General features: G+C 54.4%; 5 protein-coding genes across 6 annotated transcripts; 3 read left to right on the top strand and 2 right to left on the bottom strand.

Annotated features, from left to right (window-relative positions):
* Positions 1 to 670: 670 nt before the first annotated feature.
* Positions 671 to 4,222, bottom strand: tmed5 (transmembrane p24 trafficking protein 5). The gene is made up of 4 exons (XM_088424764.1): positions 3,906 to 4,222; positions 3,216 to 3,313; positions 2,951 to 3,131; positions 671 to 1,328 (listed from the first exon to the last, which is right to left on the bottom strand). The coding sequence occupies exons 1-4, from the start codon at positions 4,092 to 4,094 to the stop codon at positions 1,110 to 1,112; spliced, it is 687 nt and encodes a 228-aa protein (XP_088280890.1). The 5' UTR covers positions 4,095 to 4,222; the 3' UTR covers positions 671 to 1,109.
* A 1,256-nt stretch (positions 4,223 to 5,478) lies between these two features.
* rab3b (RAB3B, member RAS oncogene family) lies at positions 5,479 to 9,464 on the bottom strand. Of its 2 annotated transcripts, XM_088425554.1 has the most exons (5): positions 9,177 to 9,464; positions 8,328 to 8,552; positions 7,422 to 7,540; positions 7,194 to 7,318; positions 5,479 to 6,769 (listed from the first exon to the last, which is right to left on the bottom strand). In XM_088425554.1, the coding sequence occupies exons 1-5, from the start codon at positions 9,303 to 9,305 to the stop codon at positions 6,582 to 6,584; spliced, it is 786 nt and encodes a 261-aa protein (XP_088281680.1). In that variant the 5' UTR covers positions 9,306 to 9,464; the 3' UTR covers positions 5,479 to 6,581. The 2 variants fall into 2 exon arrangements, with proteins under 2 accessions (XP_088281680.1, XP_088281681.1); XM_088425555.1 differs by lacking the exon at positions 9,177 to 9,464.
* Positions 9,465 to 9,967: 503 nt separating this feature from the next.
* Positions 9,968 to 13,108, top strand: LOC148416830 (uncharacterized). Its single transcript, XM_088425556.1, has 2 exons — positions 9,968 to 11,276; positions 11,523 to 13,108. The coding sequence occupies exons 1-2, from the start codon at positions 11,120 to 11,122 to the stop codon at positions 11,738 to 11,740; spliced, it is 375 nt and encodes a 124-aa protein (XP_088281682.1). The 5' UTR covers positions 9,968 to 11,119; the 3' UTR covers positions 11,741 to 13,108.
* A 2,434-nt stretch (positions 13,109 to 15,542) lies between these two features.
* Positions 15,543 to 21,551, top strand: LOC148416829 (gelsolin-like). Its single transcript, XM_088426652.1, has 17 exons — positions 15,543 to 15,671; positions 16,742 to 16,928; positions 17,005 to 17,159; positions 17,626 to 17,787; positions 17,861 to 18,010; positions 18,234 to 18,326; positions 18,383 to 18,515; positions 18,857 to 18,945; positions 19,034 to 19,243; positions 19,317 to 19,450; positions 19,515 to 19,605; positions 19,665 to 19,835; positions 19,907 to 20,084; positions 20,179 to 20,297; positions 20,650 to 20,727; positions 20,841 to 20,901; positions 20,984 to 21,551. The coding sequence occupies exons 2-17, from the start codon at positions 16,748 to 16,750 to the stop codon at positions 21,139 to 21,141; spliced, it is 2,163 nt and encodes a 720-aa protein (XP_088282778.1). The 5' UTR covers positions 15,543 to 15,671; positions 16,742 to 16,747; the 3' UTR covers positions 21,142 to 21,551.
* Positions 21,552 to 21,590: 39 nt separating this feature from the next.
* Positions 21,591 to 24,386, top strand: LOC148416828 (retinol dehydrogenase 8). Its single transcript, XM_088426658.1, has 6 exons — positions 21,591 to 21,749; positions 22,250 to 22,411; positions 22,705 to 22,884; positions 22,955 to 23,048; positions 23,307 to 23,490; positions 23,562 to 24,386. The coding sequence occupies exons 1-6, from the start codon at positions 21,653 to 21,655 to the stop codon at positions 23,790 to 23,792; spliced, it is 948 nt and encodes a 315-aa protein (XP_088282784.1). The 5' UTR covers positions 21,591 to 21,652; the 3' UTR covers positions 23,793 to 24,386.
* Positions 24,387 to 24,541: the final 155 nt, after the last annotated feature.

Here is a 24,541-nt window from a genome sequence, read left to right as displayed (position 1 = left end):
AACTGTCGTCATAGCGAACCCAAACACAATTAACTTCAACCATTCAGGGAGTGCTCTCTGCCGGTTACAAATGGTATTGCAAGCATGCCATTTTTATTTCGAGGAACTATTGTGACCAAAACTTTTGATAACGGTATTTTCAGGGCCGCTTGTTACGCGCCGGTCGAACTTCCGAGGCTGTACGACCTCTCTCCATCCCGAATGGACGTCAAAATGATCATTTCTACTGCTTTTTGTGCGGGCGGTGTCAAACTTTGTAGGCGGAATCGAACTTATTTCTAAAAGTCAAACTTATATTTTAATAAAAAGTTAATATTTTGTCTAGTTAACTTGATGATTAAATATTTTCATGTACAATTACTACCTTACAGCCAATCACGGCTCAGCTGTTTTCTGGGTTTGGTGGTGAGGTTAATATTTTTCTTCGAAAATCGCGAGTTTAGTTATTTAGTTAGTTAAAAGCTGAGCCGTGATTGGTTGTCACTAGAGCCTTTCGTACTTTGTCATTTGTTAATATCTGATGTAGCTGTTTAAAACATCTGTTAAAGGTTAGGGTTAGACCACTCAGCAAAACAAAGTTTTAGTGAAAAACATTTTATTAATTTACACATTTACAAGTAAATGAATAAATATTTCAACCTGCGAACTTGAGACAAGTTCTGCTCAGAAAATCACTCACATACAAACTTTTATTTCTGATTGTAACAGTCAATAAAAGACAGCAACTCACTTGGTGGTGGATTATACGCAGAAAGAAAATCACTCAAATGCAACGCTGAATGGATCTTTAGGCAGAACGCATTTCTGAAACGATACAGTATTTCTGAAAGGAAGACGTGTGTTTGACATTTATCTAACATTGGACTGCTAAACAAAGTATGACAAATGTTAGGTTAAGGCTTCTAATGTTAAAAGCTGATCCGTGAGTCTGATCAGTTGCAAAAACTTAGCAGTATTAATGATGACAAATAGAACTTTTAATGTCAATATCCAGTGGATTGCAGAGCAGAAACGAAATCTGAGGCTCATTTGTTGTCTTTCTGAAACGTCCCAAACTGTTTGTTTTTTTTTTTCCCCTCCACAGAGCCTGTTCACCCTAAAAGCTTTGATTACGTGCGAATGGTCCTCTTGTCCTCAAAGAGCGCTCGAACCAAGTAGACCTGCACGCCCGACACCAGCATCATGACTAGAAGGTTGACCGTCGACCAAAAATTGACCCGGTCATAGTTGCTCTCCTGCAGGTTGCGGTCGCGGGCCTCGAAAGCACGCAGCACCGTTTGGATCTGTACGCTCTTGCCAAGCCGTGACCTCACGTTGTTGATGGTGTCCTGGCAAGAAAAAGCAAAACCAGAACATGTCAACAGGATATAACAGGCAAATGCCTCTTTTTTTTTTTTTTTTTCAAGAGCTGCAGCTTATGATTATTTCAATAATCGATCTTCCATTTTATTTTTATCCTCTCATTTAAAACAGGACATTTTTAAAATGACAATGCTCTGATAATCTTTTATGGTTCATTTCCAGTGTCAAAACACTGGCTAAAATGCCAATGATTTATTTCCAAAATAAAAGCATGCATTTGTTCATTCAGGACTAAAAAAAAAAAAAAAAAATCTGAGAATGTTTACGACTGAAAGTTTAAAATTCCAAAGAGTTGGACAATTTCAGTTGTAAAATCATTACTCAATTATTCAAAAATAATGATCAATTAAATAGAAAATCATTTAGCTGCGGGCTAGCTGAATCATTTCAGATTTTTACGAAATGAATTGCAATTAATGTAAATGTTTAGGGCTGCATATAAACAATAGTTTTACTAATTTATTGTTTTGATTATTTTGTTGATTAATCGATGACTAGTCTAAGAAAAACATGTATTAATTCCGATTGTTTTATTTAAAACAAATACTAAGCTTCTGTTGCTGGTTTTAATGCATAATGTCAGAAAACTGGGAAAAAAAAAACTATATATTGTTGTGTGCCCCCCATTTTGGTTATTTCTACTGCACTCTATCGAGGATTTTAATTTATGACTATATAACTTTTTCAGTTGCAGGTTTATGTTGCTATTTTGCAATTTTCTTCCTTTTAAGTTACACAAGAATAGCAATTTAGTTAAAAAAAAAAAAAAAAAAAAAAATCAACCTCTACTACATGGATTTTCATTTTTGACCAAAGCTATTGCAGGTTTATCTCACAATTCTATAAAAAAAATAGCCTTTTAAGTCTGACCAAATAAAGCATATTTACGTACATATTTAAGTATTTTTTTCTTTAAAAATGAATACATAAATAAAAAACGGGGAGGAAAAGCAACACAAACAAAGAAAAAACAGTCAAGTTGCAGATTTCGGTTACGATGGATACACAAAGGAATTCAACAAAACGAAAGCATTGAAAGAAAACACTTGGGAGCTGAAAATTCACCCAAATGGTGACAAAATGTCAAAAGTTTAAAAAGGTGTGACCACTTAGTCATCGCACTTCCAGGTGCGTTCCAGCCCTTGGCTAAAATGCTGCGAGAATGATGTTGAAGAAAATGACCCAAAAATGATCAAAGTCCTGCACAAAGGTCAAACGTCTAAAAACACCAGCTGGAAGATCCATTTCCTGTCACTCAACTGAGCGACGCCTGTGCGCCCTATGACACAATCGGCCAGGGTGGAGCGTGCTGTCGCGGCTCAAACAATTGGCCTGGCCCCAAGGAGCTAATAGGTGAGAGTTCACAACTTCAGCCTGCCGTCGACTCTGTTTTGGCGGGTAGGGTCACTTTGCACCAAACGCAGCAAATACACCGCACACAAAGTCAATAGAAAGCCTCAACAAAACACCCAGAAGTTATCTTGCCTCAAAGTCAAATGTCCCCTCTAAAAATTTACTGAATTGTAAAAGGTCCATAATATCACAAAAAAAATTCCAAAACTATGACCACTTCTATTTAATGACTCACCATGATGTCCTCCAACTTCATGTCCAACATGTCGGTGCCGTGGACATACTCCTTCCAATCTTCCGACTCCTCGTCGGCGTCCATGTTGTCCAGGATCAGCTCGAAGAAGACGAGCTTCTCCGAGACGCTGCTGAAGGTGTTGTCGAAGCAGAACATGTAGTCCCCGTCCTCCGTCTCCACGCTGCGGCAGGGGAGCGAGATTTTTTAATTTGCTGTCTCATTCTTTTTTGTTGTTGTTTTTTTTTTTTGGTCATCTTAGACTTACGTGTGCATTCCATCGGACTTGTGATGGTCGCTGTAGAGAATCTGTCCGGAGGGTGAGGAGATGTAGAAGTCCACGTCCAAGCCGGCGCCGTCCAAAACCTATGATGGACAAAAGTAGGACTGCATAACATTTTGCTACTATTACAATAACTGGAGATTTGCTTTTGTATCCTTTCTGCCTTTTCTTCATGACCTTCCTTTTTATTTTAGCCGCTTTCCTCCATTCCGCCTCAAACCTGGTTGTCCTTCCTTCCATGGATGGAAGACAATTTTGTACTATGATATCTGCTTTGCCTTCACGGTCACCCTTCCTTCTATGGCACTACTGCCTCCCTTACCTCAACCTTCCCCCTCAGACCTTCAGTTTTCTGCTTGACCTATAGTTCCCAATCACTGCTTCAAAGTTTGATATATTTCTGTCCTCTCTTCCTTCTCTGACCTGCTTCTTCCTAATTCCTAACCGTTCTTACCTTCCGTCCATTCCTGACAGTTTGCATCGTTTTCCCGATCCCCTACATTCTTTCTACATAAATACAGTATATCTGAAAAGTGCATACCTAATTTTCTCCCAAAATTATAGCTCCCAAAACCACTGTCATGACATTCTAAACCACACGTCCCACCGATGGATTACCGAAATCTTGATTTCTATCACTTGATCCCATTTGCAACCCAAGTGAGTTTTGCCGACCTGATATTCTATTTCCAGCGAGGCGTCTTTCTTCATAGTCTGGTAGAAACATTCCTTGCGACCGGCGGGCAACGTGAACGTGAAGTCACTGTCCAGAGATTGCGAGAATGCGGCCAGCGCCGAGAACCTCTCGGAAACGACGACGAGTAACACCGACACGACATAAGCCAACGGCCGCACAGTGGCCATAATCGCCAAAGACCAGTTAGAAGAAAAGCAACCGATGAAGACTGCCTTTCGAGTTTGAGCCTACATAAGAAGAAAAAAAAAAAAACTTCGGACGGAGTTGAGCTGCGGAGACACGCGTCAGCTCAGGACCCCGCCTGATTAAAAAGATTTTTTTTGTTTGTAACAATAAACAACTTCAATCTTGTCTGTGTTTCATTCGAGGTATTAGGGGAAATAACAGTATGGTCTTTCTGGTATTGATTTGTCTTTTTTGTTGTTGTTTTTTTTAAAACCGGCGAAATGTCGGCCATTGCTTGCAGCTCATTGGATAGCTCGTGGCGTCTCATTTGCATCGATCGTGGCGTTTCATTATGCTTTTCATTTGCTTCATTCGTGACTACTCGTTTGCACCGGTCGTGGTAATGCAAATATGCCTCTCAAAAAAACGAAACTCTCTGTCCTAATCAATGAAGTCAAACAATATATTAAAACTTTGAAACTATCTAACAATTTAAAAGCAATTACAATCTGTGATGTGTGTACTCTTTTTAATATACTTGTGTAATAGTGTATTGCACAATTTCTCTTTGAGTTTTTGGTTGTTTTCCCCTGGCGTTATTGTTTTTGTTATTATGTTTCTGTTTTTGTATTATACTCAATTATATACTGTTATATTTATTCATGAAAAAATAGCCACAGAGGAACAAGGAAATGCCTCGAAAGAGGGGCAACAGGTGGCATCATGTGACACTCTGTGGCAGTTGCCACGCAGTCGCCACACTGCCTGCCGCTGTCACAAATACTGCTTCATTGGACTCGGCCGTGACGTCACCCCGCGCTTCTTCTTCGGCTTTCTTCGACGCTTTACGGAACTCGCTTCGGTTGCTCGTTCGGCGACTTTTCAATGCATTTGGAGACGCCTTTCTAATGAGCACAAATATTTGTTCGAAGACGGGCTGCTGAAAATGCATCTAAACGGGCAGGTTTCGATTGATTTGTGTTATTTCTATTCTAAGTGAAAATGTTCCATTTTTAACTTTCCCCAAAAAGGACAACCGGCCAATATTTTGATTTTGACTCAAAATAATACTTGAGGAGGCAGAGCGGGGAAAAAAGCACTGAAGTAAACGACACCGTTTTGTTCTCTTGGTTTCTTTTTTTAACACTGACTTGTATCGTCTGGATTCATTCTTCGACAAAAAAATTTTGAAAGACTGCGCTTGGGATGTGAAAAGGCGTTTTTTTCTAACGCCACGATAAGTTTCTTCTGAATTGCGGTCGCCCGACGGCACGATTGTTCGGCTGAAGAAGCGTTCGAAGCAACGCCCGCGAAGTGGCCACCGGAAACGTGCCTGCAACCGAGCGTTACACCGCGACGAGGCCAAACGTCAGACAAACGATAGCGTGAAGTATTCCTGTTTTTTAATCGTGATATGAAATCGCATCTATAATCATACAAACATTGACAATAGTTGATACAATCACTTTGTGCTTCTTCTCCGCGCGGGAGTGACGTACGTGTAAGACAACAGGATCACACAAAGTCTCTACTGAATCTGTCAACATCAAAAATAATTTCACATCGCTATATCATTTACAGAGTCACCAGCAAATAATCAACCGGGTCAATATTGTCATCATCTACGCACGTGGTACACATAAAACATGTTTGACGAGCACGCGGCGGGATGCTGCGGTCTTTTTGACCTCCGGGACAAAAAGCACCGCTTTCCTTTGTATTCTTTCGTGGCTTCGCACGCGTCTTTAGAGGGAATATGGAAACGCCGCAATTTGCTCCAAGATACGCCGCGCAAAGACGAAAACGCTCGCGACGCCCGCCCGCCGCGTATAGTATCGTCGTCATCGTATAGGAGGCGCGCGGATGACGCGGGGGTTTACTTTCTCGAGTCCCCCCCGCTACGTTAGCGTGCCCCGTCGTCGCCAAGACCGAACCATGAGAAGACGCTCTTTTTTTCCCCTTTGTTTGTTTCCAAGCCTGATTGACAGCCAGAGTATAAGCGGGTAAGAGCGCGGCCGCTTAGAGCGCCTCATCGCTGCAGCGGGATGCGTTGAAGCCAAGTTTGAATCGCCGCGCGCACGTGGATAAAGACGCCGGAGCGAGGCGCTTGCTTTTTGCCACTTGAAGTCGGAACGCAGTCCCAACCGAGAAAACGGCGGGATTTGACGCTTTTTTTAAGCCTCCTCGTCGTCATCGTTCCAATTCGGAGATTCTCTTGACAAAATCCTTCTTTAAGAAGAGTCAAAATTGCAAGATGAGGTCTGGGAGCGAGGCGGGATGAAAATGAGGTGAGCGCAAAAGATTTTTGGTACGCGGCCGGGGAAGGTGGCTTCCACGACCGCGCACGCCTTTCACGATGTTTTGATTTTTCCAAAGTCCGACTCGCGCGGGGAGGGACGGGCGCTCGAATTTGGTCGCGGGCGGGCGGGCGGTTGGACGGTTGGGTGGGGGCGGGGGAGGGGCGGGACCGGCTGGCCGGCCGGGGCCTATCAACAACACTTCTGAGGGAGCTGGCCGGCGGGCTTGTCGCCGAGCCTGGCGGTCTTGGTCCCGGGGGCCGCCGGAGCCTCGGCGTCCACGCGCTCCGACATCTTGACGCAGATGATGTCCACCAGGCGCTCAAACACCTGCCGCACGTTGATGTTCTCCTTGGCGCTGGCCTCGTAGTACTCGAAACCTGAAGCGCAAGGAAAAGGTTCAAGGCGACGTGTCCCCGGGCCCCGCCGCGGGGGCGGGCGGGCTTCGCTCATGTCGGGCTTTGCCCCCGTCGGCGTTTGCGCGCGGAGCTTTCTTCTTCCCGCTTGACAAACAGGACATTTCAATAGCAAACAGAAAACGGCTTCTCCCTCGGGAGGGCGCAACGTCAGTGTGGAAACCGCGCTCAGGTACCGACATACGTGGACTCGCAAAGTCGGAAAACACTTTGAAATAGCGGCCGCGATTCGGACCGCGCTAAACCGTCAGCAACCAGTCAAGGGTTTATCCAGCCGGGCGTTTGCTCTGGGTGGGCGGGTGGAGCGGGATTTAGCCGCGCCCCTTTTTCTTTCTTTGCTTTGGTCGGCAAACGCCGGGGAAGGTGCGAAGAAGAAGCGGCTTCTTACCGAGTTGGTCGGCCAGGTGCCTGCCTTTGTCGGGCGCCACCGCTCGCTCCTCGTCCATGTCGCACTTGTTTCCCACCATGATGACCTGGGCGTTGTCCCACGAGTACGTCTTGATCTGCGTGGCCCTGACACATCGGGGGAGGCGGCCGAGGAGGTGAGCGGTCGCGGCCGGCCCACAACGGTCGCGGCCGGCCCACAACGGTCGCGGCCGGCCCGTCGCGTACGCACCAGTCCTGCACGGCGTTGAAGGACTCCTCGTTGGTGATGTCGTACATGAGGATGAAGCCCATGGCACCTCGGTAGTAGGCCGTGGTGATGGTGCGGTAGCGCTCCTGGCCCGCCGTGTCCTGCCGGGGCCGAGGTCACCAGGGTCACGCCTCGCCTCGCCTTCCGTCGCTCTCGCGCCTTCATCGCCGCATCTTTGATATTATCTTCTCGCGCGGCTTTGCCGGAACTTTGGAATCTAGTTTTCGATGATCCTATGCCGTTTGCTTTGAATATCCATTTGGGACGCATTTTGACCTTTGACCAGTATTCCCGGTAGCTTTTTCAATCAGAGAGAATAGTAGGCTATTTGCGCATTTGGATGAGGACAGCTCCCTTTCATCGTGCGCCAGACCACTGATAAGCGAGTCTTGGTTTCAGCATTTACGGGTCGGGGACGAGACCGAGTGCGGACCGCGGACGAAGGTAAGGACCCGTAGTGGGGGGAGAGGCCTTTTTCCCCGCGCATGAACCTGGCCGCAAATTGCAAAGGATACGGCGTGTTGCCGCAGCAACGGCACTAACAAAAGCGTCCAAAGAAGGACGGCGCCGTCACGTGGATTGAAATCCAGCTTGCAAGCCGAAAAGGTTCTCGTGTGAGCGGTCGGAAAAGAGGCCAAACGCCACCTGTGGCTTTTCCAAAATCAAATGCTCGGTTTGGGTTCGATACGCGGAGAGTTGCTCCGTTTGCCCGCTTAAGGAACCGGGGTCGGAAAACACCTGTTTGAGGTTCCCGACGCGCCGGAGCGCAAATTTTCACGTCCGACGAGCGGCGTGCAACATAGCGAGCCTCGGCGCGGCGGAAGGCGCAAACGCCGACGGGCGTCGGCAAGGCGAAAGGGCGGCGGGCGGGCGGGCGGGCGGACGTACCCAAATCTGCAACTTGATGCGCTTGTCGTTGCGGTAGACGGTCTTGACCTTGAAGTCGATGCCCACGGTGCTGACGAAGGAGTTGCTGAAGGAGTCGTCGGCGTACCGGAACAAGAAGGAGGTTTTGCCCACGCTGCTGTTGCCGATGATCAGCAGCTTGAACATGTAGTCGAAGTTCTGGTCCGAGCCGTCCCGCTGGCCGTAGCGCTGCTCCGCTTTCGCCATCTGGACGCGGGCCCAAGGCGCGGCCTCAAATCGGGCGGCGGCGGCGGCGGCGGCTCACCGGGCCGCGCCGAAAAGGTCAGCCCGTGCTCCGGACGGATGCGCTCGCGTCTTGCGTCTTTCTGGATGAGCTCGTGCGCGTGCGCGTGCGAGTGTAGCGTCAGTGTGCGTGAGCGTCGCCTTCTGAAGGAGTGCGCGCGCAAGTGTGTTTCCGCCTGACTTTCTATGCGCGCAGTACGTCGGCGTCCCCGCGCGCCTTCGTGTTCGCGTCGCGCGAATGTGCGCGTGCGCAGCGTGTCACGGCGTGAGCGTGAAGGTTTTTGGAGGTAGACGCGACGCGCACGCGCAGGGGCTGGCGCGCGCAGGCGGGCGGGCGGGCTGCCGGCCGATGACAGCCCGTGGCGTTTCCATGGCAACCGAACACCTGCCCGGCCCGCTCCAAATGCCGCTATAGGGCGGCTGGCAACGGCGGCGTCGCCTTACACGAAGGCGTGGAATAAAAATGTCTCATGGCGGCCGCGGTGGAGGCGCCGATGACGAAGATGGCGATGATGAGGAGGAGGACGGTCATCATCGTCCTGCTCCTCCTCCTCATCATCTGGCAACCGCGCGTGCACCTTTTCTTACCTCTGCCGGGCGCGTCCGAGTTGGCGTCCGTCCGTCCGTCCGGAGGCAACCGGAGCAAAGAAAACGCGCGAGGTGGAAAGGGCGGGAAAGGCGTCGACGGCAAATGAAGGAAGGGTCGCGCGCGCGCATCGGCGACGCGCGCCTCTACGGGTGAGCGTAAATTGGGCGAAGACGCGCACGCGCGCCGGGGGCCCCGCCCAGTCGACGCGATCAGGTGCGTGACTCATCTGAGCGGGCGGGGGGCGGGAGCGCGCTCGCGACACGTGTCCGTCCGTCCGTCCGCCCGTCCGCCCGCCCGCCCGTCCTTCCGTCCGTCCGTCCCAATGCCCATGCTTTCTCCTCCTCTTCATGCCGTCTCGCCGCCGTCCCTAATCAAGTGGCCGAAGGCGAGCTCCCGGCAAACGGCGCCCCCGTGCGGAGCGCGCCATAACCGCACCATCACAATCACAATTACAGTAGCAATGGCAATACTGTACTGTCTTATTATTTCAAGGGAGAAGGAAAATTAACAGGAAGGAAACGATACAAAGTAGTGAAATAAACAAAACAATAATTGACCGTTATGATTTGTTGCATTGATAACAACAATATCGTTGGACTAATGTTGACGTAAATGAAAACGAAGAGGATTTCTATTAATAATACCGCGGAGTCACACTGATAGCCCTTGTGTTGCAGCGTGTAATTTTTGTTCTATTTTCTTCAGATGAGATAACGCAACAGAAAGACGACAGTGTCAAGTGAACACGTGCTTCTATGTGTGCACACGGCCCAAAGAAAGTTTTGCAGAGTCAAATCCATGTCTGTTTTAATAGTTTGGCCATGCAAGTGTGACAAACTTCCACATGACCATCAAGTGTTTGTGTGAGTGTGTGCGTGCGTGCGTGTGTGTGTGTGTGTGTGTGTGTGTGCGCGTGTGCCTGCATCATGCTACTGGGAAGAGCTGAGCCTGAGTGTTGATGGTGCGGCCTGTTTTCCCCGCGCAAGCTGCAGAGACTTGCGCAAAAGTCCCCGAACGTTTGGGAAGCTACAAAAACATCCAGAGACCTTGGAGAAGGTCTTGCCGGAAAACATCCGGTTCCAATGCCGAAGGGGTGCGAAAGCTTCTTCCATGTTTGGGACCCACCTTCATCAACTTCAGCATGCGATGAGGAACGTTTGGAAAGAAGGAGGAATGCGGGTGAACCCCGAACAACGTTGGGAATCGGGCAGGAACATTTAGGTCAAGGCCATTCCAGACGCTTCGCTCGCAGCATTCGGTTGCTATGAGGGGGCGTCCAGAGCCCTGAGGGAAGTCGAAGGAACGTTACGGGGCATTCGTATGATTTCAGGAGGCTTCGGGGCATTGGCCAGCAATATTTAGGAACGATCGGAGAAGATTTGGGGCCCTCGAACATCTCTTCTTTGAGGTGCATTCAGGAACAGCCTGGAACAGCATTAAAGAAGAACCGAGAGCGTTTGGGAAGAACGGCAAACATTCAGGAGGCTTTCAGGAACCCTGGCCGCATTGGAACATTAAGGAACACTGCGGAACAGCCAGCCATGGCGTTGCCCCATTAGCTGAGCAGGTGACCTTGAGGGCGCCGGCTTCGCGTTCGGGAACGCTCAGCTACATTTGGGAACCTCTCAGGGCCTGTTCCGGAAGCTTCCTCAAATATTCAAGGCGCTTCTCTTCAGTAACCACGGGGAACGCGGGGGGAACGTGCTACTTCCGCAGACAATGGGGATCATTTGGGAAGCAAGCGCCACCTTTTCCCCCCAGCGTCCGTCGGGCCTCGGAGGAAGAAGCCGCGCATCTCGTGATGGAGCGGGACTGAGCGCCGCCTGTCCTCCCGGCCCCTCGGGACACAAAAGGGGGCGGAGTCGAGCCCGTTAAAAGGACGAACGGGGAGAAAAGAAGACACACGCGCGAGCGAGCTAGCGAGCGGCCTGCATGGGCGGCGATGGACGAACTGAGCCCGAGAGAACGAGAACTCCTGAAGATCCGGCGGGACAGCGACACCAAGGCGGCCCAGCTGCTCAAGATGGAGAAGCTCATGCAGCAGACCAAAGACCTGATGGACAAGCGCAGCGAGCCCGACAAAGTCCAGGAAAACATGGGTGCGTCCGCTCTCTTTTGCCTTGCGCGCGCGTCTGGAGCTATTACTGGTGCTGCTGCAAAAAACAAAAAAAAAGTGGCCAGTGGCTTGCTAGTCATGTTCTTCTTCCTCTTCTTCTCGTTCAAGCAAACAAAAAAGGCATTTTGTTGGGGAAGGTCAAAAGCGCAGACAGACAAAGAAGGGACGGGACGGGACGGGCGTCTCCACTCATATGAAGAGCTCTTGGGTTGCGTGTGTGTTTCCGCAGTGGAGGACCTGGAGGAGAAGGTGCGCTCCAGCCGGCGCCAGCGGCGGAATTCGCTGCATCACACCCAGATGCTGGAGAGCCAAATGAAGACGGTGAAAGGCGAGCTGGAGGGCACCTTGGACCACCTGCAGGAGCTGCGCAACGTGCTGCGCCGCTCGCAGCAGAAGGCCGAGGAGCGCAAGGCCGCCATGGAGAAGCTGGCCGCCGGGCTCAGGTGAAGGCCCCGCCCCGCCCCGCCAGGCCCCGCCCCGACTTCAAGCTCCGAGCCGACGCGCCCCGTTCTTATTTGCGCCGAAGCGTACGGCGGACGCCGTGACGCCAGAACGGCTCGGACCGCGCCCGGCTCCCCGTTGGACTCCGCCGCTCGCTTGCGGCGGCGGGCGACCCGACATTATTTTGCCGCTCCCTCATTGGCGGGAGCCCCGCGCCCTTTCCCTCATCGTCGTTTTTTTCAAGCCGGGCGGAATCGTCCGTCCGTCGGTGTCTTTTCGCCCACCCTTCCGCCACCACTAGAGGGCGAAATTCCATCCAAAAAAAAAAAATCCGGCAGTGTGGGCACTCATACTACATTTGTACTTCCACTTGCTGTTAACAGTTACAGCCGCACTGCAATTGAAACACGAGACGGGAATATAGGTGTAACCCCAAAACCGAGGCGGCTTAGGCTATCATTTATTAAGCCGTGATGGGACGACAACGCCGTGAGCATTGGTGTCCACCGGATGGCATTATCATGCCGCGACACAGTCAAAAATGTCAGATCTCAGTGTAACCGCCTGCCCTACAACTATAGAAGACGCTTTCATGAACATTTGTCTCAAGGTTATCCGCCCCATACGCCGCAAGTAAAACAACGTACGGCTGAGGTTGAATTGACGAAAAGGTATTTCCTCGGGGAATTAAAAAACAGCGTCTCGCGGTTCCTGGCCAAGAGCCGATCAGTGAAAAGATGCAAATTTGGGCGCCGACCCACGGGTTACTCGAAGGAGACCCTCTCGCAGAAGAAAGGCCTCCCAGAATGCTCCATCTTCATGTGCGATGTGTTTAAAAAGCAAAATAGGACAAAAAGGTCTCTCGAAACTTCATTCGAAACACGACTTTGAACTTTTTTGAACTTTGCGTGCGCTACGAGTGTCGGGACTAAAAGAGGGAGCGACTCCATCTAGGTCTCCGGTCGAGTCGGCCGAGTTGTAGGACGAAGAGCGACCGGAAGCAAGCCGGTCGATTGAGGCGAGTGGACGTGCCCCCTCCCTCGTGCCTCACTTTGACCGGAGAGTTGCAAAGGAGCGGCACTAAAGCGGAGAAGCGCGCCAGTTGCTGGAATTCCATTGCAGGAAGCGACCTCGGACCTCCGACGAACTTTCCACGGACATCTGACGTCACGTCCGGCTCGAGCAAGATTGCGATCGCGGCGCTTTGAATTTCCTTGAGCATTCCTGTCCTCGCCGACTCCGCGGGCGAAGCGGGCGTCCGTCGGCGCCCGGGCGGGCCATCCACTATCTGGAGGTGGACGACGTGGGCCCGCCCGTCTTCGTCCGAACCCCGCCGCCTATCGCTACTCTAATTTCCGCAGTGAAATAAAAAAGGAAAAGTCCCATTTTGCTCGGCCGCCGTGACCTTTTCTCGGGGTTTATGGGCCGGTCGGGTGAGACTGGTGTTGGCTTGTGAGCCCGGTGGCCGCCGTTGCCTTTTCTTGACGTGGTCAACCCGTCGGGCAGGGCCTTAGCTGCACGGGGCCGCTTAACTACGTTGAAGGCGCGGCATATTAATCACCTCTTTTGCGACTGGACAAATGTTTCTTGAATGGGAGTGAATGGCCATAGGGGGGACCTTTGCCACATCACTGCGTTTGCGCGTTTTGCGTCAGCCTGAAATTTGACCTGCGCCTGTCCGTTTGCGCCGTGGCGCTCGTCGCGCCAACGGTCCAGAGTCCGCTCGCCGCCATGTTTGCTGCCACTTCTTTTTAGGCCGAGCGAGCGCCGGGAGCGTGTTCCCGGCGTCTTGAGGTTGCGCTCTATTTGGGTCGCCGCTTGCAGGCGGCGCAAACAAAAGCCGCTTTCAGCAAAAGTCATGCGGAGGACGGATGGCGTGGGTTTTCCGGGGCGCTGCCGTGCCGCGCGCCTCTTGGCCACGCTCTTTTGCTTCCCACGTGCGGAAGAGGGCCTCTCTCACGCCGACTGGCGGCCGCGTTCGGCTAGGTGCTCCGCGAGCATCCAGATGATGAGGAGGATCTCGGCATGCGGTGGCCTGGTGGCATCTTCGCACGACTCGATATGGCACAAAAAGAGCACATTGCGCCACGTTAAGCCGTGTGAAGATGCCACCAGGCCTCGCGAGGCTTCGCGAGGCTTCGCGAGGCCCCGCGAGGCCTCTGAGCATCCGGTGCGAGCAGTTGAGCCCGGAAGGGGGTTCCTCCTACCTAACCTTATGCTTTCTTCCATTCTCCAGATGGGCTTTTTCCAATTTGTTTCCCCGTCATCTGTCGGCTTCGTTCGGGGGATCGTGTTGATCCCGGCTGCGATCTCTTTTTCAGGCTTTTTCGAGCGGTCATACGAGTCCAATGAGTTCCCTTCCCCAAACTGGGACTCCTGCGTCCCGGCCGGAAGCAAAAGAGGCTACGGCGTCTTCGATCGCCGCCGCACCTTCGGCCTCGCGTCCTCAAATTGTTAGATCCGTTTTTAAGTGGGGACAGATCATTCGCACCCTTGAACACCCCTGCCGGCAATTTGAGTGGCCGATTTAGCTAGCGTGTTTTGGAGATTGCGGAAGGAGAAAGAACATTGCAAGTCGCTTGCTTGCGCGGCCTCGACTTCTCGCGTCTCGCTTCGTTTCCTGGGGGACGCCGGAGGCGACCGAACCTAAAGGGTCAGACGGGGGGAACGGGCACAGTTGGGACGAGGGTGGGACCGGTCACCAGCGTCACCGGGACAGCTGCGTCGGCGGGTTCTCCAAGGCGTTCCCGCGCACGGAGATTGCTTTGCTTTTGTGGCGCTGGCACCGAGCCGGGCTGGGCCGGGCCCCAAACGGGTTTGAGCAGGTCCAAACTCAAGTCGGGACGAGACTTTGCTGCTCGCTCATGTGCGTCATTCTTTGTGTGTGTGTGTGTGTGTGTGTGTGTGTGTGTGTTTGTGTGTGTGTGTGTGTGTGTGTGTGTTTGTGCACGGGAGGGGGATTGTGTGTTTAGTGTCCAAACTTGCCAATCGGGCAAAATGTGCCAGCTCAGCATTCACGACGCTAACGTGAAGCGACAGCATCACACATTCTTCTGCACACCAATTAAATCACACGCGCGCACGCGCGCACGCACGGACTTGTGTAACCTGCAAAGCAACCTTGCTAGGTGTGTGTATTTCTTTGTTTTTATTTTTTATTTTAGCTTGCAGGCCAACACAGGTAGGAAAAGAAGGCCTGTGCTCTACTGGGCAAGACTAGTCCAGATCACGATATACCGGGTGTCAAAGCAGAGGCCCGGGGGCCGCATCCGCATCATTCGACATGGCCCACAAAATCCTGATTTGGCTTTTCTGGCTAAAATGGGCCAGACTTTGACACCTAAGGACTAGACCTGCGGAGCGCAGAACGTTCCCCGCGCAGACAAAGTGCTGCCGGCCGGCGTTAGGGTAAGGTAGCACGTCAACCTTCCTCCGAATCCAGCAGAAGCAAGTGAGCAATGTCACACCGGGTTGCGCTCGGCTAAATTGCAATCATGGAAAAAAAACAAAAAGAAAAGGATTGCGGGATTTGGAGTGACTTCCTGTTTGGGATGCTTTGCTCCGTTTTGCCAAATGAGTTCAAGTCCGAAACTTTCTTCGATCGGGAAGCGTCCAAAAGCTGCAGGGTTAGGGACCGGAGGTCCACTAAGTTTTTTTTTTTCGGACATGAACGAAAGCTGAAAGGTCAGAATGGCAAGAATGCGAGCAGGTGTCGAGCAGAGGAGATGTTGACTTTTCCCGGGCTCTGCCTGTTTTCTTTTGTCTGGCCACCTTGGCCGAGGGCGGGGCACGGGCCGCGCCCACCCGAGCGCCGCGCGTATAAGTGGCGCTCTTGAGGAAGTTCGGCACACGGGAACAAGTCAGGAGGAGCCGAAGTCGCTTTCGTCGTCCTCGTCATCGTCGTCGTCATCATCAGCATCAGCGGCAGCAGCAGCAGGTAAAGCCCGCACCCACTCGAGCGATTTTCTGTCTTTGAGGGCAAATCTCAAGTCTTGAAGGCGAAATCAAAGCGATGACAAACTTGCCGTGTTGAGCGGTGAGTCGGGCAGGGCAGCGGCCGCGCCCCGTCGCGTCGCGTCACGTGACCGAAAACGCATCAAACGGCCTCATCGCGTGGCCCGACTGAATTTTCTTCTTTTTTTTTGCCAGCATAAAACGATTAATCGGTCGGCCGATGCCTTCAAAATGTTACAACGAATACGAAAGTGTTTTGGCCGCACATTGCACTTAATTGGTGCGCATTTTGGCTTTTGACGGGCCCCGAAGGCACCTGCGACGCAGGGATACGGCGGTGACTTTCTCGCATCGCTCGCTCAATCGTCGCGGTCAAAAGGAGACTCGCTTCGGCTCCGCAAAAGTCCGAACTCACTGTACATATTTAAGGAGCTGTTCACGCGTGAGCAATAATGACACCCGTCTTACTTGCTGAAAAGAAATCTATAAATGGTTGGTGCGCATAAACGTCATAATGGGCGCCAAACATCCAGCATTTGGCCGATCGTGGTTTTAAAGCGCTGCCCGAGGCCCATTTAGGTAATCCAAACAACGATGAGTATCCCTTCGGAAAAAGAAACGGCGTCAAGAACCAAACCAATCCATTTACGGAGGACCCAAAATTCAAGCATGTACCACTGTGTAATCCAATAAAAGTGCCTGATTCAATAAATGTTGCATACATGAATTAAATCCACGTTTGATCCAATCGTCATCTATAATTATCTATATTGACGGTTCTGTGTCGTGGCGGAATCATTTGATGTGTCCAAGTCTCCCGTCGAAATTTGATGGGCGGGCCGAACACTCGATCGGTCACCCCGCCTGGATTGACTGAATTTGAGACAACCGCGATGCATGAGTTTAGTGAAACTTTGATCGCGCGTTTTTTTAATTCGGGCACTTTCGCTCCTCCATACCGATTGGCAACGCCGACTTTTGCGAGACGCTGCCAAAAGGGAGAAGGCGCGGCCCGGCAGATGGGCGTCACGGCGCGTGCCTTTCCGCGTTCAGGTGAGCATGCCGACCCACAAAGCCTTCCAGTCTGCGGGGAAGAGTCCCGGTCTCCAGATCTGGCGCGTGGAGAAGATGGACTTGGCCGAAGTCCCCAAAGAGCTGCACGGGAGCTTCTACGTGGGCGACTCCTACATCGTCCTCTACACCGGCCGCACCCCCTCCTACACCGTGCACACCTGGATGGGTAGCCCGAGCCGTGCGCGCGCGCCACGGCCGCTTTCGTGCCCCCGTCCCCTGAGACCGCATCCCCCCGCGCGCAGGCTCTCAGACGTCCCAGGACGAGAGAGGGGCGGCCAGCATTCTGATGGTGCAGCTGGACGACTCCCTGGGCGGCGCCGCCACCCAGTTTACCGAGCACCAGGACAACGAGTCGCTCACCTTCCTCGGATACTTCAAGAGCGGCCTCAAGTACCAGGTGCGTGACTTTGGGGCTCGGTCACGGGGAAAGAACCTTTCCATCTCGTCCGAGTATCAGTACCTTTTGCCTCCCCCGTCGCCCCCGAGCGGCTTGCGCTTTCGTCCCTCAACATCCGGCTCCCGAAGACACGGGAAATCGCCGCCAAAACAGCCACGCGACGGCAGAGGGCAAACAAAGATACCGTGGCCGGTTCCGACTTTTGCTTCCACCCAGCGTGGACCTTCCCGGTCCATCCGCTGGACCAAACAAACGTTAATGCAAAGCACGCACGCAGGCAGACTGCGGACCAGGTCCGTTTTGGGGTCGCCGGGTACCCCGCGGAACTTTTGCGGCGGGAAAAAGAGTATTATCCCGTTTTAGGGTTTGTTCTCCGGACCTCGGAGCCCCCGAAGTCTCAAACTCCGGCGCGCTTGGAAGAGGCGCGGTGCGGCGTCCGTCACGCGGCTCGTTTTGATGTTTTTAGAAAGGGGGCGTGGCTTCCGGCTTCCGCGCCACCGTGCCCAACGCGGCGGACGTGAAGCGCCTGCTTCACGTGAAAGGCCGGCGGCAGGTGCGCGCCACCGAGGTGGACCTGGGCTGGGCCAGCTTCAACAGGGGCGACTGCTTCATCATCGACTTGGGCAAGGTGATGGGGCGAGGGGGCGGACCCGGGCGGGGCGGGCCCGGCTCGCCGGCTGACGACCGTCCCCTCTATGCAGAACATCTACCGGTGGGCGGGCGGCGAGAGCAACCGCTACGAGCGCCTGAAGGCCACGATGCTGGCCTCGGACATCCGAGACAACGAGCGGCGCGGACGGGCCGAGCTGCACCTGCTGGATGAGGGGGAGGAGCCCGAGGAGGTCATCAAGGTGATGAGAGGCGTTAAGCCGCGGCCTTCTCCGACCGGCGGTCGGCGCGCCGGCTCCTTTTCCCGTTCCGCGTCTTTGCCTTGGATTGTCTGTTCGCGGACCGCGCTGGCTCGGGTCTCTTCCGGAAAAGGGTTTTTTTTGAGCGTGTTGCCTTTTCCGCCGCTCCGGTCTATGTTGTCGCGTTGCGTGGAATTCCGCATCAGCCTTTTTCTGTTTCCCTCAGGTTCTAGGGCCTAAGCCCGATCTTCCCGCAGGAGGTCCGGACGCGGATGCGGACGCCACGCAAAAAAGCAGGAGCCCGGCATCCCTCTACATGGTAAGGCCGGCCCTCGGAGACGCTACGACAGGCCGCTGACGGTTTTCTGCGCGCAGGTGTCTGATGCATCCGGCAAGATGGCGCTGACGGAGGTGGCCGCCAAGAACCCCTTCAGGCAGGACATGCTCAGCTGCAAAGAGTGCTACATCCTGGACAACGGCCGAGACGGCAAGATCTTCTTCTGGAAAGGTAGCAACGCTCGGGCCACGAGTTCGGCGCTCGCTCGACGGCTTCTTGGGATGGGGACTCGGTCCCCTTCCGCCAAAGCGCCTGTTGTCATTCAATTGTCGCGTTCGCAAGTTTCTTACTTTGTTTGGGGATGGGGAATTGGTGACGTGGTCAGTTTGCAAATTCCGAGCTGGCGACGTTGCGACTGTTTTTTTCCTCTGCCGGTGACGCCGTGTTGTTTTCTAGTTTGCCAATGGATCCGCTTTTTCACTCAAGTTGGCTTATAGAGAGAAGTCAAAATAAGTCCGTTGATGATATTCGGCGTTTTTCAGCCAGCGTTCACGTTAGCGTCTCGCACGCAGGTCGCGAGTCCAACAAGGATGAGCGCAAGGCCGCGCTGACCATCTCCAATCAGTTCATCAAAGACAAGAACTACTCTGAAAAGTGCCAGGTAAGCGGGCGACTGCGGCGGCGGCGGCGGCGGCGGCGGCGACTGCGGCGGCGCGGATTCGCTCATCGGGGGCCCGGACTCGCCACAGGTCCAGGTCTTGCCGCAAGGGGCCGAGACCACCCTGTTCAAGGACTTCTTCCACAACTGGCTGGACAAGTACGAGAGCACGGGTCGGACGTACACGGTGGGCAGCATCGCCTCCGTCGAGCAGATCCCCTTCGACGCCTCCGGTCTCCACGACAACCGCCTCATGGCGGCGCAGCACGGGATGGTGGACGACGGATCGGGGAAAGTGCAGGTGCTTCCCGGGGATCCCTTGAGTTCCGCCGCTTGCGCTGACGCCGCTCGCGCTGACGCCGCTCGCGCTTCAGGTGTGGCGCGTGGAGGGCGGCGACAAAGAGCTCGTGGACGCATCCTCCTACGGACACTTCTTCGGCGGCGACTGCTACTTGCTGCTGTACTCGTACAACGACGGCGGCAGGGAAAAGCACATCATCTACATATGGTCGGTTAGCGCGCCGGCGCCTCGGCGCTCTGGCTGGAACTCGGGACTCTGTCGCCCCCCTCAGGCAAGGAAACAAATGCAGCAAAGATGAGCTGGGGGCCTCCGCCATCTTGGCCGTCGCGCTGGATGACTCCATGGGAGGCGTGGCTACGCAGGTAAGGGCTCCGTCTCGAAGACGCCCGCTCCGTCAAATAACAGGCCTGGGGTCGCGCAGGTGCGCGTGACTCAGGGCCAGGAACCTCCTCACCTGCTGAGCCTGTTTGGGGGCAAGCCCCTGGTGGTACACCTGGGGGGGACGTCCCGCAAGGGCGGCAGCAGCAAGCCGGGCGACACCCGCCTCTTCCACATCCGGCAGAGCTCCACCAAGGCCACCCGCGCCGTAGAGGTCCTCGCCCCGGACGCCGTCCGCCCCCTTCATGGAACCGGCGTTCCATCCGGCTGTCATTGGCGTTCCAGGTGGCGGCGGACGCGTCCTGCCTCAACTCCAACGACGTCTTTGTGCTCAAGTGGCCCAAGGGGACCTTCGTGTGGAAGGGTCGCGGGGCCACGCCGGAGGAGACGGCAGCCGCCAAATACCTGACGGGTGTCCTGGGCGGCGCGACCCCCGTGGAGGTGGCCGAGACCAAGGAGCCCGGTCGGCAAACCCGCCGCCGAGCCAACCGCGAGCGAAAGCCTCGAGCGGTCTCCCGCAACGGCAGGAGCCCGTGACATTTTTCTGCTTGCCGCAGAGAGCTTCTGGAAGGCACTGGGCGGGCGCAAGGACTACCAAACCTCGTCGGTCCTGCAGAACGCCAAAGTGTGGCGAGCCAGACTCTTCGCCTGCTCCAACGCCAGTGGACGCATGCAAGTGAGGAACAAGCTGGCCTAACGCTGCCACAAGGGCGGCCGGTCAAGCCTTTTCGCGTGCCTCGCCTCGTGTGCATGTGCTGTATGTGCATAAGCACACACACACACACACACACATATAGTGAAAGTAACGTAGTGTAAGCCGTGTCTCCACTGACAGTATCAACTCTGCTGCGCCGCCTCCAAAGTATTTCTGTCTGGTTTCTGAACCGGGATACATTTTGGGGAACCGCAAAGCGGCGGCCTCCACAAACAAACCGTAGCGGAGAATAGCTTTCGGTGGAACGGGCGCGCCAATATACCGCGGCGGTTCGGACTGGGCCCTTTTCCAAGTAGTGTATGTTTGCGCGTAGGTGGAGGAAGTCCCCGGAGATCTGGACCAGCTGGACCTGGAGACGGACGACGTGATGATTTTGGACACCTGCCTCCAGGTAAATTCGGTTAGCCTCCATTGCCTTCCAACGAAGGCGGGACCCGACAAACGAGATTACGGTTCTGCTTTTGTGCGGATCTCCGTTCCGACTTTGGCGTCTGTTGGGTCCAGCTTTTCATCTGGATCGGGAAGGACGCCAACGAGACGGAGAAAAAGGAAGTGATGCGCATCGGTGAGTACGAGGGAAGCGCTCGGCCCCCGTCGTTCACTTATTTTGGGGCGGGGGGTGACGTTTTGTTTTTGTTTTTCCCCAGCGGAGGAATATCTGAAGTCGGACCCGTCCGGCCGCCACGGGATTCCCATCAGCGTGGTCAAACAGGGCCAGGAGCCGGCCTCCTTCACCGGCTGGTTCCTGGCCTGGGACCCCACCTTTTGGAACAAAGACCCCATGGCCCGCTTTGGCGCGTGCTAAGGACAAGGGGCGGGCTCGTCGCCTCTCCTCTCCAGATGGAAGGAAAGGATGGAGGTTGTCCGGAAGCTCAGCCCGCCTGTCCGTCTATCTTCGCTCCGAGAGCCCGCCGAAACGGCCCGCTCTTGTCAACGCGGGACCGGCGAAAGGCCCCTCCCCCCCGTCGTCAGATGAAGACGACGGACGCAACTTGCGCCCTGCTCTGCCATCTTTCTTGTACGCAAAAGGAAACTTCTTTCATCCTCGTACGTGTTTTGAGTCACGAGTGGATGATTGGCGGCGGCCTCGTCCATTGGGGCGCGGCTCCTTTTCCGGGGCCGTGGCTTTTTTGTTTCCTTTTTGACTTGTCTTTGAGCTTCTTTGCTTTGGGCTCGCTTGCGGGAGGCTGCTTCTCAATAAAGCTGCAAACAAAGGAGTCGGCCTCCTTCCTCGCGCGTCAGTGCTGACTGGCAATTTGGCCGGATTAAGCGGTGGGAATTAAGGGGCGGGCGGACAGACGCCACTCGTCGGCAAGATGAGCCAAAAGGTGGTCCTGATCACGGGCTGCTCCTCCGGCATCGGCCTGGCGCTGGCCGTGCGCATCGCCAACGACCACAAGAAGCGCTTCATGGGTAAACGGCCGACAACGCTCGACGGGAATGCCGCACTTTGCCGGATTTCCGCATTCAAACGGCTTCCGCGTGAGAAGAACGGGCAAATCCAGCCACAAGAGTAGCACAAAGACCTCCGAGCGCCGACGGAGCGGAGCGCCAAGATTTAGTTGGGGCGAAGCACTGTCGTGAGTGAGCCCCACTGCCAAAAAAACTTTTTCCACATGCTGCCCGGTGGTTTGCTTTCAAACGTGTGGACAGTAAATTTAAAGGAAGCGTTTGCTTCGCTTGCGCCGTACCGAACTTAACAAAATCAGGGCATTCAATGTGTCCCTAGAGGACCATTTAATAAGTTGCTTCCTGTTCTAGTTCGTTTGCTCTCAATTTGAAAATGGTACCGTACCTGCCAAGCCGTTTGATTTGCCGATAGCTGAGAAAGCCGTGCGTGGCCCCGTTTGAGAACTGCTGCTATAGCACCTTTCGTGTGTGTATGTGTGTGTGTGCGTGCGCGCGCGCTGGAGTGTACGCAACCATGAGGAACTTGAGCAAAGGCTCTGCGCTGGTGGAGGCGGCGGGCCGCAGCCTGGGCCGCACGCTGGAGATCAAGCAGCTGGACGTGTGCGACGAAAAGTCCATCAAGGCCTGCGTGGACAGCCTGCCCCAACGCAGGGTGGACATCTTGGGTGAGTGGCCCGGCCCGCGTCCCTCCATGAAGAAAGAGCACTTTTTTAAAGTCGTGCAAAACGGCGGCGCGGGCACGCCTCCCTCCCCTTGGGCCTTTCCTTCCTGGCGCACCCGAGAAACAGTCCCAAATAGAGCGGACTCTTGGGGCGCGTGAATGCGAATCCGGTCCCAATGTTTCAGTAGCAAGATCGCCGATAGCCGAGCCGATTTGCGAAGCGCGAGGCGAAGCGGGCGACGCGGCTCGGAAATGGAGATGACGCGGCCTTTGTTTGTTTCCCGCCGCCGGCGTCAGTCAGCAACGCCGGCATGGGTCTGATCGGCCCCATCGAGTGCCAGTCGCTGGACGAGATGAAGACGGTGATGGACACCAACTTCTTCGGCCTGGTCAGGCTGCTCAAGGAGATCCTTCCCGACATGAAGCGGCGAAAGAAAGGTCACATCGTGGTCATCAGCAGCGTCATGGGCATCCAAGGTCGCGCGGTCCGACCCGCCCGCCGAGCGAGAGCCCTCCCGCCCTCTGACCCCGAGCGTGCCCCTCGCAGGGATCCTTTTCAACGACGTCTACGCCGCATCCAAGTTCGCCGTGGAGGGATTCTGCGAGAGTTTGGCCGTGCAGGCGCTCAGGTTTAATCTCAAGTAAGTCGCGGCGCCGGTCTTGGCTTTGCGTGTTTTTGGGGGCATGGGTCGTGCGTACCCGGGTTGACCGGCACGATTTAGCCCCAAAGATTGACCGGCTTTTGAAAAGGTTTGACTCAAGTCTATGAGGGTCGCTATTTGGGTCCAAAAACAAAAGCACCCAAAAACGATTAGGGAAACTGGAGCGGGTAGCGCCAAAAGCCCGGCCCCGAGCGGACGCCGGGGTTCGGTAGCCGATCGAGCGCCTTGCGTCCGCAGCATCAGCCTGATCGAACCGGGCCCGGTCATCACCGAGTTCGAGCGCAAGGTGTACGAGGAAGCCTTGAAAACGGACCTGAGTGCCGCCGACGCCGTGACGGCGAACATGTTCACCGAGGTCTACCTGAAGAACTACAAGCAGATTTTCGAGACGCTGGGCCAGACGGCCGAGGACGTGGCCGAGGTGCCCCACCCCGCCCGCCCCGCCTCCCCCGCGCCTCCCTTCCCGGCCGACCCGGGTCCTGTCGCCCGCAGCACACGCTGAGGATCCTGACGTCGGACGAGCCGCCGTTCCGGCACCAGACCAACGCGCTGTACACGCCCATGACCACGCTGAAGTACGCCGACCCCAGCGGCGACCTGCCCATCGACACCTTCTACAAGATGGTCTTCGAGCACGACAAGATCTTCAACGCCAGCCTCAACTTCGTCAAGCTGCTGCGCTGGAGGAGCAGGCGCGGCTTGGCGCTGGACAAGAGTAGCTGAGGCGCCGTCCGGTAGACCGGGCCCCTTTGGCGCGCCTTCCCGCAGGGGGCCTGAGCTAGCTCGCGCTTCCGCTGCGGCTCGTTCCATCCGTTTGCACCCTGGGTGCGGGCGGGGTCGCGCGGCTTAGGAGTAGGAACCGTTTTGTTATTCCGGCAGAGTAAGGCTCGTCCAATTACTATTAGCATAAGCATGAGCTTATTAGCAAGATCTGCGGGAGCCCGAAAACCATTTCAATCAGGTGTGTTTCGAAAGAAAAGCTTGAAGGACGTGTGGGCCCTCGAGGGGGCCGGGGGCTAACGGACGGTCGTTTACAGGCAGCTCCGTTGTCATGGCTCGTCTTTTTGTTGGCACGGTGACCGCGACGGTCATCTTTTCTCCTACACCGCGCCTACAATTTCAACGTGTGGACGAGCAAAACGGAGACCTCGCGGAGGCTGGCTTACCTTCAACTACACGGCAGCGCAGCACTTATTGCCATTATGCCTCGAGAAAGCCAAACACAAAATGAGTCAGATGAATCACGCTTCCTATAAGTAGAACTTTGCAAACGCTACCTTAGCTATCTGATTAAAAAAAAAATATATATACACAAAAGACGGGAGTGTTGTGTTTTGTGCGTGTCAGCCATTGTTCCGATGATCCGGGCTCCCGCGCTAATCTGGGAGCCACCTGGCGGCTTACGTCGCACGCAAACGCCATCTAAAAAAAGAACACCGATGACTCGGTCCCCTTGGCGCCTTCCGGGACGC

Source organism: Hippichthys cyanospilos, chromosome 10 (assembly GCF_059441005.1).
Source record: "Hippichthys cyanospilos isolate Australia breed blue-spotted pipefish chromosome 10, RoL_Hcya_1.0, whole genome shotgun sequence".
In the NCBI taxonomy this organism is placed as follows: Eukaryota; Metazoa; Chordata; class Actinopteri; order Syngnathiformes; family Syngnathidae; genus Hippichthys; species Hippichthys cyanospilos.
Note: the sequence above shows the minus strand (reverse complement) of the source record. Positions and strands in the feature narration are given on the sequence as shown.